The sequence below is a fragment of the Caretta caretta genome, chromosome 23 (genome assembly GCF_965140235.1).
Source record: "Caretta caretta isolate rCarCar2 chromosome 23, rCarCar1.hap1, whole genome shotgun sequence".
Classification (NCBI taxonomy): Eukaryota; Metazoa; Chordata; order Testudines; family Cheloniidae; genus Caretta; species Caretta caretta.
Genome location: NC_134228.1, coordinates 6,631,015 through 6,647,637, shown reverse-complemented (window position 1 = coordinate 6,647,637; position 16,623 = coordinate 6,631,015). Strand labels below are relative to the sequence as shown.

Sequence of the window (16,623 nt, the reverse complement as noted above, 5' to 3'; positions counted from 1 at the left end):
AGCTGGGAAATGAACATGGGTCTCCTGGGTCCCGGGATGGCACCTTCTCTTCCAACCTCCTGCCCCCTTCGTCCCTGGTTCAGTGGGAGCTGTGGGAGCTCTCTGGGGCACAGGAGCTGGCTGGTGCCCAGATAGAGCTACGTTGCCTATTGCATAGATCTCGCTTTTCCCGAACATTGAAAATGCTGCTCCAACCACACCAGGGCCCGCCAGGATCCTTGCAGCTGGTCAGTGCTAAGCTGTGAACTGTGCTAGGTAGGGAAGATGAAACAGATCTTCCCTCACTAGCGGAGCTCTGTGTTACTGGGGACACACTGCTGGCTCAACCCAACCAGCCCTCCTCAAATGGAGCCTATAAATCCTCCAGCCCTGCTGTTCTCCTTTGTATTTCTGTAGTGCCCAGGGGCCTCAGTCCCGGATCAGGGCCCCGCGGTGCTAGACATTGTACAGACACAGCCCTATTCCCCCCACACTGGGTCTCCTGAATGGCCCCTGCTTGGGGGGTGCGGGGGGGCTCCTTTCCTCACCCAGTGTCTCCTGCTAGCAGAGATGCTCTGAGAGACGTCTACGCTCCGGGCCTCTGGGCATCCCGGGCTGGGAGGCAAGCGTGGCTGTCTCCGGGCGATTCTGCTGACTCTCCAGCAGCTGCACAGCAGGCGTCCTAAGGCACCTCTAGTCCTCTCCAGAGCTCAGGGGGACTGTCCTGGCATCGGACTGTCCTGGGGAATGGAACAATGGCTCCGGGCAGCCGGAGAATGCCTGTTCCCCCAGCAACCTCAGTGCCATTCCCTCTGGAAGTGATGGTGTCAGCGAAGGTGCTGGAGGTGGTCAGGCCTCGTGGTTGGAGCTGGACTCAGGAGGCCGGGGTGTGGGTGGAGCGAGGCTGGAGCGAGAGCAGGGCTGGAGCAGGACGAGGAGCAGGGCTGGAGCAGCCTAAGACTGTTGCCAATGTCAGGCAGGAGCGAGTTCCTGGCCCTGGAGTCGTGTTGAGCAGACTGAGCTGCTGCTGTGAGACTGAAATACTTGCTCCGGGAGTCACGGGCCTGTTCCTGGCTTGTGGATTGGCGGGAGCCCGGCACAGGAGGGACTCAGGGCCTGACACATGGCTCCAGGGGGCGCTTGGCTCCGGCCCCGCTGGGCACTGACAGGCCAGGTGCAGGGGGCCAGGCGCAGCACCAGGGAGGACATTGGGGAGGCAGGAGCGCTGAGGTGGGGCTGAGCGGGCAGGTGCTGAGGAGCTGCGGCCGGCTGGCCAGCAGGGAGGAGGAGCAGCACCCAGCTGTGGAGGGCCCAGCTGCAGCTCCACACGGGGCGCGGCCAGAGCCTGGCAGGCGGCTGGCTGAAGTGGCACTTTGTGATCTGGCGCAGGCGGGAGCTGGCTCCCCACATCTGAACGCTCTGCCGCGCCGGCGGATTCACATCTAAACCCGGATCTGGCTCCCAATTCGCAGCTGGCCCTTCCCCCCGATCTGGAGTGGCTGAGACTCCAGCGCTCTGGGGAAGAGGCCAACAAATGCCAGCTCCTGGGGTGGGCTTCCCCCAGAGACAACCCCGTGCTGGGAAGGGAGGTTCCAAGAGCCGGCAGCTCCACCACTCACACTCCCAGCTTCCTGGGAATGAGCCAGGAGCAGAGTCCCAGTCCCCGTCCCCTGGCATTAATCCAGGGACTCCGCACTGGGGATGGGCACCTGGCAGCACGCAGCCTCCTGAGAACACACAGGCCAGGGTGCAGGGCGAGGGCTCCCAGAGAGAAACGGCAGGAGGGCAATGCTGGGAACCCCCAGGCCGTCTTCAGCTCAAGCATGAGGGCACCCCAGCATCCTGGAGAGCATGAATCTAGCTTCAGCTCAGCCTTTATGTCCCCCCGTTCTCTGTGCTCGATGGGTTGGTCTCCCGGGGGGACGAAAGTGCCCATCAGGAGTTCCTGGCTTATGCAACGTCAGTTTCCTGCTCTTGTGAAAAAAACGGTGGCTTCCCTTACACAGGAGCTGGTGTTCTTCAGGCTGGGCTGGGCCTGTACACGTTCCCCTGTCGGGGTGTGTGCACCCAGGGCCCGTGAGTCGCAGACATTTGCCAACAAACATTTGCCAACAGACGTTGGCCCCCTGCTCTCCCCGTGTGCTCAGGGACCGCCATCAAAAGGGCACGTCTGCCACCTCCCTCTCAAGTCCTTCGCACCTGCATACTGCCAGGGGAACATCCCCATTTCTACTGAGGCCTCAGGGACAGGGTTTATGATGAACCGGCTGGAGTTGATCTCCCTCCCCTCCCGCCCGGCATGTTGCACCCCTACGGCTAGCTGGGGATCCAAACTGACACTCCCCGGTTTGATCCCCTGCCTAGCCAGGCCCTGTTCCCTCCCCCAGGCAGTTGTTGGCCCTGAACTCCTGCAGGCAGCCATGACACACAGGTGCTTGGGGGCTTGAGAGAAGGGCTATCACCAGCTGAATGACCCCTGCCTGTACGGTGGGGACTGAGGCCACTTTGCCAGCAGGTGCCCCCCAAGTCCTGTGCTATGCTGAGTCTGGGGAGATGGGCAGGTTCAGTCTCATTAGAAGGGATCGGCCAGACAGGAAGGCAGAATCGGGTCCCCGCACAGAGCCCCTCTACTTCCTGCCTGTGTCCTGACCACCAGGACAGTGGCCAATCCCACCTTCAGGTCAGGTTCCAGCGTCGGGCCCTGTCCATACCCACAGCGTGTGGCACCCAGCATGCGCCGATAGACTCCGGTACATGCTGTAAATTCACAGACACTAGAAACTGCCTAACGCCAGGCTGTGGGCTGGGGATGTGTAGGGTACAGAGCACAGCACCCCCTAAGGCCGGGCAGGAGGGCTGGGAAATGCATATGATACAGAGCACAGCGCCCTCTAACACCTGGCAGGGGGGCTGAGAGATGGGGGGTGTAGGGTACAGAGCACAGCGCCCCCTAACGCCGGCCAGGGGGCCTGGAAGCTGGGGGAATATGTAGGATCCGGAGCACAGCATCCCCTAACACCAGGCTGGGGGGCAGGGAGAGGGGGGATATGTGGGGTACAGAGCACAGCGCCCCCTCACACCAGGACACGAGGTCTCGTCCATCTCAGGGCGGAAATGATCACACCCTGCGAATGGGGGATCTGCCACGGGCACTGGCAGGAGCGCGTCGCTTTACATTAAGGTTCTTTGGCTGATGGGCGAACCTCACCCCGCCCTGCGTTTCGAGTGTGAACAGCTGTCGATGGAAACCCAGACAGCAGGACTAACCGGGGTCACTGGGTCTCGCCCTCACCCCGTGTCTACACTGTACGAGGGTGGGAAATAGCAGGTGCCTTTTCTTGCCCTGATACGATTTTGGAGATGCCGACGCTTGCGATAGCTTTCTCCCTGTGTGGGTTGTGGGATCCAGGGGAGCCGTCTGTGTGCTCTGTACAGGAAAAGGCGTGTAGATCATTTATACCTCAATGGATCACAGTAAATACAGTTATTTAATATATCAAATAAAAGCAGAACAATACATCAAAAAGCATCAAAATGAAACAGAGGATTGCTATGTACAGGGGGGATTGCTATGTACAGAGGGGTTTGCACGTGACTAGTTAACTGCTCGAGAGCTTTCATCACCGTGTACTTTCTGACAGGTTTCTGCACCCTGTGTAGGGTTTACGTCCCGCCCTCCGTCCCCGTTTCCGGTCGTGTACGTTTTTGGCGCCGTCGGCCCTTTTGAACATTTCTTTTGTATTGTTTTCTGTGTTTGGCCGGGGGAAGGTTGCGTTCTTGTGTTTTGACATATTTCGAGAAAAAGTATGAACAAGTAGAAAGAAAGGCTGTAAGGGGTTCGCGGCTCCCTCCCCGTCCATCAGGGTGGGAGACCATGCCCCTCGCTACGATACTTCCGGGGTACCTTGGTTCAGGGGAAAATTAGCCCAGTGTTAATGGTTCAGGCCTGCAGTCAGGCTGAGCAATGGTAGAGAGTCTGTTTGCCCGGGGCCCTCATTCAGGGCAGGGCTGCTGTTGAGTAGGGGCTCTGGCCTACAGTCAGGCAGGCAGAGCAGCAGAAGGTCCATTTGCCTGGCCCTGGATCAGGGCAGGGCAGCAATCAAGTAGGGGGGCTCTGGCCTACAGTCCGGCAGAGCCGTCGCCGTCTAGGGGAGCTTAGCTCTCTGGTGGGAGAGTCAGCACAACCGTCTGGCGTCCTGATTCAGGCGGGTGCCAGACCAATCAGGCCTCCTGACAACCAGGTACGGAGCCTGCCACTCCTGACGGTGGCGTGGCGGTGGTAGGGGAACCCAGGCTTTCCCGCTCCACTGCGTCCCCACCCAGGGCCCTAAACAGCAGCGGAGTGGTCCGCCACTGGGTCAGCGGGGAAAATCCGATCACAACACGCTGGCCGGCTTGTAGTCAATAACACAGCTGAACCCGATTCGGCTGCCCTGGGTTCCTTCCTACACACCCATTCCGTGTGTACATGGTTCCAGGGTTGTTGTTCGCTTCGCTGGGGTAGACGGCTAGTGGCAGCCCCACCAGCTCCTTGGAGACCCCAGCGTCTGGCAGCTCCGGCAGCCCCTCTGGCTCTCTGTCAGGATCGCGCTCTCCATTAGGGGAGCAGGGAAGAGACGTCCTGCTCCTCCAGCAGCTCTCTCCCAACTCAGCTGGAGGGGCGGCCTTTTATAGTTCCGCTTCCTGTCCCACCCCTCTGCTTCCGGCAGGGTGGCATGCGGTGGGAGACAAGCCGGCTTTCTGCAGCCCTCCTACCCCCAACAGCCCACTTCAGCGAGTCCCAAAATCAAATCCACTTACCAGAGGCCTCCTCTCCTCTTTGCGCTTCGCCAACAGCCGGAGTAGAAAAGAGCTCCTGGCCGCATGCATCTCTGACTTCCGAGTCATCTTCTGCCTCTGGGTCCCCCTCCACATCCTCGTCCAAGATTTCCTCCTCCTGGCTCGGTCCACTCTCAACTGACATGCGAGCCACCGAAGTATCCACAGTGGTGTTAGCAGTGGAGGTGGGGTCGCCGCGGAGTATCATGTCCAGCTCTTTGGAGAACTGGCAGCTCATAGGCGCAGCACCGGAGTGGCGGTTTGCCTCCCGCGCCCTGTGCTCGGCGTTCCGCAGCTCCTTCACTTTCATCCTAAACTGCCGTGTGTCCCGGTCATCGCCCCTTTCTGTCATGCATCGTGAAATCTGTCCGTAGGTGTAATGATGCTGGTTCTGGCGGGACCCAACTGAGAGTGCCAGTTCAGGACAAACTGCTTCAAGCAGGGCAGTTACAGCCGAAGGTTGGGGCTTTTCCACCTCTAAGGCAAACCAAACCAGCCAAACAGAGCAGACTTTGGTCTCACCCCACTGGCTCACCACAAGTCACACAAGCAATTCCCTTAGACACTCCAATTTCCCAGGATCCCCAACAGTACCACTTGTTATGGGGACAAATGGTTATGAAAACCAATACCCCAGGAAAAGAAAAAAGGTTCTCTTGATCCCAAAAGGACAAAGCCACAGACCCAGGTCAATATGCAAAGCAGACCTTGTCCCAAATCACGCTGTAGCCAACCCTTTAGACTCTAAAATCTAAAGGTTTGTTCATAAAAGGAAAAAGCTATAGATGAGAGCTAGAATTGGTGAAATGGAATCAATGACGTACAGTCATGGCCAAGTTCTTGGTTCAGGCTTGTGGCAGCGACAGAATAAACTGCAGGTTCACATCAAGTCTCTGGAGAACATCCACAGCTGGGATGCGTCTTTCAGTTCTTGGTTCAAAGCTTCAGTGAAGCAAAGTCCCTCCAGAGGGATGAAGCAGGACTGAAGACAAGATGGAGGAGCTGCAGCAGCTTTTTATATTCTCTTGCCATGTGGTCTTTCTTTCTTTGTCCCAAAGACAAGCTGTCCATCACGTGGCCTGGAAAAACCTCCAAGTTCTGTCCATAGGCAGGTCCCTGCACACCTTGCTGAGTCCCAAGGCTTGTCTGCCTTCTCTCAATGGGTCAATTGTGTAGCTGATGGTCCTTAATCGGCCATCAAGCAGGCTAGGCATTGCATCCGATGAAGTGAGCTGTAGCTCACGAAAGCTTATGCTCAAATAAATTTGTTAGTCTCTACGGTGGCACAAGTCCTCCTTTCCAACTTGTCTGGGTCTCACCCAGACTCATAATACAAATTTGAACCACAGACACTATAGATCCAATTCTTATAACTTAAAATACAAAAATGACACAAGCATATAGATAGCACAGTCATAACCAGCAAACCGTAATCTTGTCTTAGACACCTTAGTGGACCCCCCTTTAGACAAGATTTGGTGCCACTACAGGACCTTGGTTGCAACAATGATCTATATGGTCCCAGTTCAAGTCAATAACGTCACAGTTGGTATCATAATTGCTACGTCCGGAGTGCAGCTGGGACTGTACAGCCTCCTCTCCCCAAATGCTGATGAGGTCCAGCAGCTCGGCATAGCTCCAAGCAGGGGGATCGCCTGGTGCGTGGAGCAGGCCTGGCCACCTGGAAAGATGCGCTGCACTCATCACTGAGCAAACAGGAAGGGGACTTTCAAAATGGCAAAGGAGTTTACGGAGTGGGGATGATGGATGGTCACCTGAGGGCCGGGCAGTAGAGTTCAAACCGATGACCAGAGAGCGGGAGCAGGCATTGTGGGACACCTCCCGGAGGCCAATCGCAGCGCCGTAATCGACCTCGGTGTCTACACTGGCACTGCAGCCTGTAGCCCCGGCGCAGAAAGTTTTTTAAACTGTGCAGGGCTTTTTTTAAAGTGCTGCAACTGCCCTGTTTCCGCGCCCTGAGTGGCGTGGCCGTGCGTACACCTCACCAGTTGCAGCGCAGAAAGCTGCTTTACCGCGCTGCAACTTGCCAGCGTAGACAGGACCTAAGGAAACAGTGCCATGACTTTAAACCTCCTGTTCACCGGAAAAAAACAAGGCTGTGTTTTGCAGTGGAATAAAAATGCACCTTTTAAAAATGCTGTAACAGTTTTAACACACAATGAAAGTTATATTAAGCTTATTAAACATTTTAGATTTTTGTTGCATTATCAGACTGCTTTTGTTCTTAAATGTTTGCAGCCCATGGGCTGAGACGTAGATACATGCTTCTGTATTTGTTTTGGGTCTAGAAGCTGTATTAAAAGTAACGCTTTATAAAAACAAAAAGGTTTTTTCATTTGTACTTTGTGTTTCTAAGAAGACAAAAAGCATTTTAGTAATAAGTTTAACAGGGGCATTTTTGAATTAGCCAGTTTGTTTTCAAAAGATGTCTAGCTACCATTAAGCAAAAGCCAGGGCCGTAAAGTTAATTAAAGGAAACAGGCATGTAGATATCAAAGCCTCCTGGTTACAGAAATGTGAATGGCCACATCACCATTTACAAAATCTTTTTATTAACTGTTTAAATAAACTTACTATATAAAAGAATACAAAAAGAGACCCAAACCAAAACAGTTTTACCTTTAAATTGTCAAGAAAGCTTTAAAAATCAGGGTACAGTTAAATCCTGCATGTTTTTAAGGTTTGGATTTAGACAAAAAAGAAGAAAAAGCAGCTGATGTGAAAAAGTTCTGACAGAGATAAGGGGCTTGTTCTGTTCCCAACATACACACACACATACGTTCTTCTTCTTTTCTCATGTTTTTTTGAAATGTAAACCAGGACACACAAGTTTGCTTTAGGCCTTTTATATAAAATCTGCATGGAGCAGGATTTAAAAATAGCTCCCTTCCCCTGTTTAGCTCGCCTGTCCTGTGACAAAAGTTGTTTCACTGTAAAGATGGCCAGAACATGTATGAATTTAAAACAAACAAGAACCCACAGCAGATTGCTTTTCAAAAGACACTCTTTGAACTTATTAAGAGTGTAAAATAAAGAAGCACCTCGGGGTTAAAACCACAGGCAGTTTACAAAAGTAATTTGTTTAAGTTAAATTAAGTTTTTATTGCCTTAGGGATTTTTGTCTGAATTTTTTGCTGCATTTGTTTCTAAATGTTTGCAGTCCGTGTGCTGAGACCCAGGTACAAGCTCTTTTTTAACTGTTTAAATGGACTTAATCTATCAAAGAATGCAAAAAGAGAAAGCTGTTTTTGTTTGGTTAGCTTGAAATTGTAAAGAAAGCTTTAAAAATCAGGGTACAGTTAAAAACCTCACGTTTTGAAAGTATGGATTTCTACAAAACACAAGAAAAAGCAGCTTATGTGAACCAGTTAGCTTTTTTTTTTAAACCAGAGATAAGGTATTTGTCGCCCCCCTTCGCCGCCCCCCGCACACACATTTTTCTTTTCTAATGATTTTTTAAATGGAAAGCAAAGGCAAACAAACTTGGAAGGGTTTTAAAATGCTAAAAGGAAACATAAAAAGACATGATGAAAGGTTTTTTTTTTTAAAGTGTTCGTTTGCTTTTCAGAGTTTTGCCCAAGTCAATTGACCAGAGTACAAAAATATAGCGTTAGTTTCTTTTTAAAGCATTTGCCTATGAGTACTTTTGTATGATTTCTTGAATATGTGACCAAGCAATGCAGTGGCTCCTGCCCCTTATGAAAATTCCTAATGAATTTAAGAAACCTTTCCAGAGGTTTTTTAAACTCCTGATAGAATTGAATGCTAATTTTTATCCTGGCTACCCAATTTTGTAGGCTGTATTTTTTAAAAACCTACAAAAAGGCTCACTCTTTATTAAACCCCTTAAATCTTTAGCATGATGTCTATAGAACCCCAATGTCTTTAATCTCTTTTAAATTTGATGGGACTTTTCCCACTGGGGCTGACAGACGAACAACAAAAATGATTTTGGGGGTTTTTAGAGAGAGTTCCCTGTTTTAAAATTTCACAGTTTAATTAAAAGAAAAGAAATACTTGTGGCACCTTCGAGACTAACCAATTTATCTGAGCATAAGCTTTTGTGAGCTACAGCTCACTTCATCGGATGCTGTAGCTCACGAAAGCTTATGCTCAAATAAATTGGTTAGTCTCGAAGGTGCTACAAGTCCTCCTTTTCTTTTTGCGAATACAGACTAACACGGCTGTTACTCTGAAACAGTTTAATTAGATTCTGTAAACTCAGCTCCTTGAACTTTTTCATGGTCCAAGCCCACGAATTTCACAACTGTTAGGATAGAAGCATCCAGCATTCTGTGTGTACTTCTCCTCTGAATGCTGGTTTCTACTGGGAGAGGGCCCTACTACAGCACATTTTATAGCCTGTGGTCATAAGTTGTTATATCTACTGGTAGCAGATAGGCACAAGAAACAGCCCTCTGACTAGGTACACTTGTTTTCTAGCACACAGCGATGAGGCCGCTGGCCTGCCTGCCGGCGATTTTGGAAAACCCCCACCCCACCTCTTTCCTGACTTTTCCCCCGCCACTTAACACTTGCTAAACATACAGTGTTTAATCATATCAAATAAAGTTTTTAAGAGATTTGACCTATTTGAAGCAGGCCCTTCTGCTTTTAAAAATTTTTTGCAGCAAAGGCAGAGGACTAAAACTAAATGTAAACCTAAAGGGCTGCCAAGTTTTACTGAAGACTAATAAGATCAACACCTGTTTACAGGAACCTTAATGGTAAGGACATAGCAATATTACCATTCACGGTCCATTTAACACCTTTTTAACCGTTGAAATGAACTCCCTTGTTCTGTAGTGAAATAAAGAGGCCCCCTTTTAACACGAACTGGTTTAAACTGTTCAGAAGGTGTCTACACTGCCCACGTGAAATCGCTGCCGCGACAGCACTTTAAGGTGGCAGTGTCCTCGCGGCTCCAGCTGAGGAGGGTGTTTTTTCACACCCCTGAGCGGGGCAAGTTTCAGCGCTGTACGTGGCCGTGTAGACAAGCCCTAATTGAACTGTGAAATTTTAAAACAGGGAACTCTCTCTAAAAACCCCCAAAATCATTTTTGTTGTTTGTCTGTCAGCCCCGGTGGGAAAAGTTCCATAAAATTTAAAAGGGCTTAAAGCCAATGGGGTTATCTATCTATCTATCTATCTATCTATCTATCTATCTATCTATCTATCTATCTATATAGTGGGAAAGGTGCTTGGGGCCCGTTTTCTTAGATAAGAATATGGCAGTTAAAGGGGGTGGGTAGTGAGGGGAGGGGCGGGAAGGGGAGGGAGAGGGCTCTTGTTTAAAAATCTTGGGTTGATAGGATTGGTTCAGGAAAATGCCTTCTATGATGCAGCTGTAGAACAAAAAGAAGTGAGCTGTAGCTCACGAAAGCTCATGCTCAAATAAATTGGTTAGTCTCTAAGGTGCCACAAGTCCTCCTTTTCTTTTTGCGAATACAGACTAACACGGCTGTTACTCTGAAAGCTGTAGAAGAGTTTCTGATTGGTCCGCCCGAGAGGCGGAGATAACCATGCTGGGGGCTGTGAGCCTTGGGAGCTCCCTCTTTTACCGGGGGGGGGCAGCCGCAAGGGTAAGTTCTCTTCCCCCTCCCCGTCCGCCCCCCTGCAGCTTGCTCTTCTTTCCTTGCATAATGACAGGTTTCAGAGTAGCAGCCGTGTTAGTCTGTATTCGCAAAAAGAAAAGGAGGACTTGTGGCACCTTAGAGACCAACACATTTATTTGAGCATAAGCTCTCGTGGGCTACAGCTCACTTCATTGGATGCTTATGAAAGCTAATGCTCAGATAAATTTGTTAGTCTCTAAGGTGCCACAAGGACTCCTCTTCTTTATACTTTCCTTGTCTCACCAACCAAAAAGGATCTCTTCCTGTTTTCTATATTCTCCTTCTCTAACTAACCAAAAAAAGGATCTTTCTCTCTTTTGCACAGCTCTGTGTTCTGCTTACTAAGAAAAAAGGATCTTTCTCTCTCTTTCTGTTTTCTGTATTTTACACAGCCCTGTGTCACTGACATAGGATCTCTAGCTCATTTTTCGGCCGTGTGATTTCTTTCACCTGACCTTCTCAACCTTCCTTTAGAGTTTCCTCTTTTCTTTAATGAGCCTTTGCTTTTTAAAATTGATTTCAATTTTTTGACTCTTATTATTTTTTAGTCCCAACAAAAATAACCTTTTACCATGTTCTTACTAATCTATAAAAAACACTCCTCTCTCTTGTTGCTTTCTATAGTTTCCCCTCTTCCTTCTATTTAAAATAACCTTTCTTTCCTTTTTTCTTCTAAGGCTAAGCAATTTTTCTTTTTTAAAACTCCTTTCCTTTCAGGCCTCTGTCATGAGGGGGCGTGGTCTCCTGCCCTGACAGCCTGGGAGGGAGCCGCGAACGCCCCCTGGTGGGCAGAACTGGGACACCCATGGCAGCAGAGGGGCGGGGCAGGAGGCGGCACTATAAAAGGCCGGCCCTCCAGCTCAGATGGGAGAGAGCTGCCAGCTGAGCAGCACGTCTCTTCCCTGCTGCGGAAGGACGGAGCTAATGGAGAGCGCTATCCTGACAGAGACCCAGAGAGGCTGCCAGACGCCGGGGAAGCCGAGGAGCTGGTGGGGCTGCCACTCACCGTCCTCCCCTAGAGCTCACTGTTGCCAGCGGGGAAAGGGCTGGGGGGAGTCCTCCTCTCTGAACCCTGTCCCGGAGCAGCTCGCCTGCACCCCAAACTCATCCCCAGCCCTGCCCCACCCCAGAGCCCAAACCCCCAGCCAGAGCTTTCACCTCCCCACCGCACCCTCAACCCTTGCCCTGAGCCCCTCCAACACCCCAAACACCTTATCCCCAGTCCTAGCCAGAGCCCTCATCCCCCCCCATACCCCAACCCTCTGCCCCAGTCCTGAGCCCCCTCCAACACCACAAACCCCTCATCTCCAGCCCTAGACAGAGCCCTCATCCCCCCCCACACCTGAACCCTCTGCCCCAGCCCTGAGCCCCCTCCAACACCACAAACCCCTCATCTCCAGCCCTAGACAGAGCCCTCATCCCCCCCCACACCCCAACCCTCTACCCCAGCCCTGAGCCCCCTCCAACACCACAAACCCCTCATCTCCAGCCCTAGACAGAGCCCTCATCCCCCTGAACTCCAACCCTCTGCCTTAGCCCTGACCCTGTCTCACCCCCCAAACCCCCAGCTCCAGACAGAGCCCTGACCCCCTACACCCTTATTCTTGCCCTGATCCCCTCCCAAACCCCTCAGCCCTGCACCTCCTCCCTCTGCACCCCCTCCCATCCCCAAACTCCCTCCCAGAGCCTGCACCCCAATACTCTGCCTAAGCCTAGGGTCTGCACCCCAGACATCCTTCCCCACCCAAACTCCCTCCCGGAGCCTTGGGCAGGTGGGGGGGCAAAGTAGGGGCAGGTTCTGGGCACCACCAAAATTTCTACAAACCTGCCACCCCTGAAGCCATGTACACACGGAATGGGCTTGTAGCAAGGAGCCCAGGGCAGCCGAATTGGGTTCAGCTGTGTTATTGACTACAAGCCGTCCAGCGTGTTGCAGTCAGATTTTCCCCACTGACGCAGTGGCGGACCGCTCCACAGCTGTTAGGGCCCTGGGTGGGGACGCAGTGGAGCGGGAGGGCCTGGGTTCCCCGACCACCAGCACCCCACCGTCAGGAGTAGCAGCCTCCCCACTTGGTTGTCAGGAGGCCTGATTGGTCTGGCACCCGCCTGAATCAGGACGCCAGACGGTTGTGCTGACTCTCCCACCAGAGAGCTAACCTCCCCCAGACGGCGACGGCTCTGCCGGACTGTAGGCCAGAGCCCCCCTACTTGATTGCTACCCTGCCCTGATCAAGGGCCAGGCAAATGGACCTTCTGCTGCTCTGCCTGCCTGACTGTAGGCCAGAGCCCCTACTCGACAGCAGCCCTGCCCTGAATGAAGTCCCCGGGCAAACAGACTCTTGACCGTTGGTCGACCTGACTGCAGGCCAGAACCATGGACACTGAGCTATTTCCCCTGAACCAAGGTACCCCGGAAGTATCGTAGCAAGGGGCATGGTCTCCCGCTCAGACGGACGGGGAGGGAGCCGCGAACCCCCTACAGCCTCTCTTTCTACTTGTTCATACTTTTTCTCGAAATATGTCAAAACACAGCACGCTGTTAGGCCCTGAGCGGGGACGCAGTGCAGCGGGAGGGCCTGGGTTCCCCTATCCCTGCCACCCCCCTGTCAGGAGTGGCAGCCTCCCGCTGTGGTCGTCAGGAGGCCTTCTGCTGCTCTGCCTGCCTGACTGTAGCACAAGCATGCAACCTCCCCCCGGCCAGACACAGAAAAATAATACAAAATAAAGGTTCAAAAGGGCTGATGGTGCCAAAAATATACACGACCGGAAGCGGGGACGGAGGGTGGGACGTAAACGCTACACGGGGCATGGAAACCTGTCAAAAAGTACATGGTGATAAAAGCTATTGAGCGGTTAACTACTCACGTGGCTGGGCAGGGTAGGTGGCCAATGGGGAGGAAGCCATGGTCCAGCATGATGTGTTCCACCCTGCTCCAGGCGGGCTCTGGTGCACCAAACCCCCAGAGTAGGGAGGCTGGCTTTTACTAGGGCAGCTGGGCAGCTTCAATGACTGGGCTCTCCCTCGTACACATCAGTCTCATCCTGTGCAAGAGTGTCTGTAGGCTGGCGCGGGCTGGACGGTGTTTCTTGCAGGCATTGAGGATGAGCATGGTCTGCGAAGCCAGGCACCTGACGGAGGACTTGCTGTCCTGCTGCAAGCCTTTCAGGACTAAGATTGAAAGGAAGGAAATGGAGATCAGAGCCATGGTGCTCTGGAAAGCCCTGGCAGACCAAGCCAGCGCTGTACCTCTCGGCCCGCGACAAGGAGGCAGCAGGCTGGGAGGCAGGGGACTAACAGGAACAACCACCAACCCTCACTAAACATCCCCGCTGCCCTCCACAGCTGGGGGAGCCCCCAGACACAGGCAAGAAGTCACAATGAACCCCATTCACTCACTATTTCTAGGACTGCCCCACCCCTGCAGTATCTGATGGCCTCATCCCTGCCTGTATTTAAGCTCCCCCTTCCCCCCAGTGCACAGATGGGCACTTAAGCCCAGAGAGGGAGAGATTCACAAAGGGGGCTTGGGCATTGTTAGGCTACGCCTAACCTCCGGTGCCCTGCTGCCCTCCAGGAAATGCTGAGGAGGGAGCTCAGCCATTCTCTAGCTCTGGTTGGGGCCCAGCTGTGAACCTGCTCTGGGAGGGAGGAGCCTGAGCTATGTCACCCCCCTCCCCCTTTTCCCCAACAAATGTGGAGGAGATGCTGCTCTGCCCTGCGCTGGCCCAGGGGTCCGGGCACGCAGCAGGGAGGTAGATGACCGGACGTCACCTCAGTCTCCTTTAGAGCAGTGGCTTGACACCAGGCACCCCACCTGGAGGTGACTGCAACAAACCCTGGGCTAGTGAGTGCAAGGGGGGGAGGCAGGACCCCACCTTTGCTGTGTTGGGGGTGGAGGGCAATCGTCTGCAAAGGCCAGCCAGCTCAGGCCCAGTTTGGGGATTTGCAAGGCCACAGCTCTGAGGTCAGGGCTAAGTGCCTGGGCACATGCCAACCAGCAGACACCACAGGGTGAGGGGGAAGCTGATCAGGGGTTTGGGGATCTACATTTTGCAACCCTTTGTGGCTCTCGCCCAAGATCACATTGCTGGCTTTGGAGATTGAACCCAGCCCACGGCCCTGGGCCATTCGTCCCTCTAGCGCTCAGTGCTCAAAGCGGGTACCACTCACCGTTGAAGATGGCATCCAACTTCTCCAGGCTCTTCTGGTCCAGCTGCCGGGCAGTGAGCCCTACACACACAAACAGCTCATCACATCCCTGCGTCCCCAGCGAGGGTGTCAAAGTGTCTGTCACCCTCCAAGCAGCGGGGCTTTCCCCTGCCCCTCGCTGACCAGGACGGACTCCTGAGTCCCCAGGGGAAAGGGCGAGTCCCCAGGGATGGCTGTGGGGCTGGTTGCCAAAGGAGAGCAGAGCGCCTTGAGGTTCCACTACCAAGAGCCCATGGTGGGGTGGGGGGGTGGGGGATGGGGACTGCATGGGGAGCAGTGGGGTTCGAGGGGGCCCATCAGCCGATCAGGGCAGTTTGGGGTGAGCTTGCTCCTGCGGGTTTCTGACACCCCTGAGCCTTCATTCGGCAATCAGGAGCCCTGGGGTTACTTCTCGCTGCCAGCAGGGACTGAGGAGAGCCTGAAACTGGATCCAGCCCCCTGCTTAAGGGACCTCTCTGCTCTGTGGTTACCTAGAAACCTGATGGCCGCTTCTCTAATGGGAGCCTGTGGGTTTTCCAGAAAGGCCATGGTCTGGCAGAGGAAGGTTTCTGCCCTCCTCTTGTAGCACGCCACCTAGGAGCCAGAACAAGGGAGCACAAGGTTATTAAAGGCCTTTCCATCCTGCAGGCCAGGTTCCAGGTCTTTGGAGTGTCCTGCTTTCAGCCCTCTTTCCTGTGCCGGGGGGATCACGCAGAGGGACTACAGCCAGGGCCAGGTGTGGTCCCGGGGCTGGGGCTCGGTGTGGGCACGGAGCCGGGCAATGGAGGGCTCCCTCACCAGGCAGTCACAGCCTCGCCAAAGCTCCTTTTTCTGGAGGAGGGCACCGAGCTGGCTCCACCTTAGGAATTCCACTGCGCTCCTGAGGGTGTCCCAACACACCTGCAAAACAAGAGGGGCCGGGGCGAGTCGACAACGGTTACGGGAGCTGGAAGCCAGGGCCGTCCCTCGGCATACGCGCCTGCGTAGGGCACCATGAAATTTGGGGCACCAAATTGCCCCAAATTTCATGGTGCCACTAGGCGGCTGCATGCTGCACATGCAGCAGCCCCAGCCCCAGTGACCCGCCCTACACCTCAGCCAGCCCCGCCGCGGGCTGTGCCCACTACAAAGGGCAGGGCCATCCCTGGGGGGGGCCCAGACAACTCCCTCCGCCCGGCCTCTTCCCCTTCCCCCCTGCTCCATCCCCAGCCCGCCCCCATTCCACCTCTTCTCCGCAAGCCTCTTCCCCCAGCGACCCCACACTCACCGGCACTGGCAGGAAGCGGAGCAACCGGTCCCAGCCCGCTCTCCTCCAAAAGAATTGCCCCCCACGCTCACCGGCGGTGGGAAGCGGAGTGCCACGGCTGGGAGCTGGCAGAGTAGAGCGGGCTGGGGCCAGGCTGCTCCGCTTCCCGGTGCTGTCAGTGAGTGTGTGTGTGGGAGGGATCCCTTTCCCCAAACCCCCTCCCTCGAGCGACATGGCTGGATGCGGGGCGAGGGAAGCAGAGCGGGCTACTCCCAGCTCTCCGCTAATCCCCCAGGCCACTCTGGGCCTGTGGGCCCCCCAAAAGTGGCCCCACACAGCTCCTGCCTCCCAGACCCTGGTGGAGGGGAGGAGGAGGCTTGGGACCCCACACAGCCCCACTGCGGGGCGGCTGGATAGGGCACCCGAATGGCTAGGGACGGCCTGGCTGAAAGCCACTAGCCTAGTTACCGGAGGCCGTGTGTGCGGAACGGTTCCCGGCCCGCGGCTGCTCGCGGAAGGGCGGAGGTTTGGCTAAGGCAATGGCTGGAGACCTGACTCAATTCCCAGCTCTTTCTGCAGGAACTCAGGTAAGTTGCTTAGGCCCAGGGCTACAAAGGGATTTAGGTGCCTAATGCCCATGGGCATTAAATACTTCTGAGGCACTAGGCCTCACGCTGTGCCTTAGTTCCCCACCTCATGGGGGGTAGGAGGGTGAATGCATTACTGCCGGGGGCATTTGGCTCCCAAGTGATGGG

The 16,623-nt window shown here is 54.0% G+C and overlaps 1 protein-coding gene across 1 annotated transcript in view; it reads right to left on the bottom strand.

The window, feature by feature from the left end:
- Window positions 1-12,748: 12,748 nt before the first annotated feature.
- Window positions 12,749-16,623, bottom strand: part of LOC142069912 (maestro heat-like repeat-containing protein family member 7) — a 28,135-nt gene continuing 24,260 nt past the window's right edge. The window contains exons 15-18 of the mRNA XM_075122672.1: window positions 15,421-15,522; window positions 15,114-15,216; window positions 14,605-14,664; window positions 12,749-13,602 (exon numbers count right to left, since the gene is read on the bottom strand). Coding sequence (XP_074978773.1) covers window positions 13,418-13,602; window positions 14,605-14,664; window positions 15,114-15,216; window positions 15,421-15,522 — 450 coding nt within the window. The 3' untranslated portion in view covers window positions 12,749-13,417. The remainder of the gene's footprint in view (window positions 13,603-14,604; window positions 14,665-15,113; window positions 15,217-15,420; window positions 15,523-16,623) is intronic.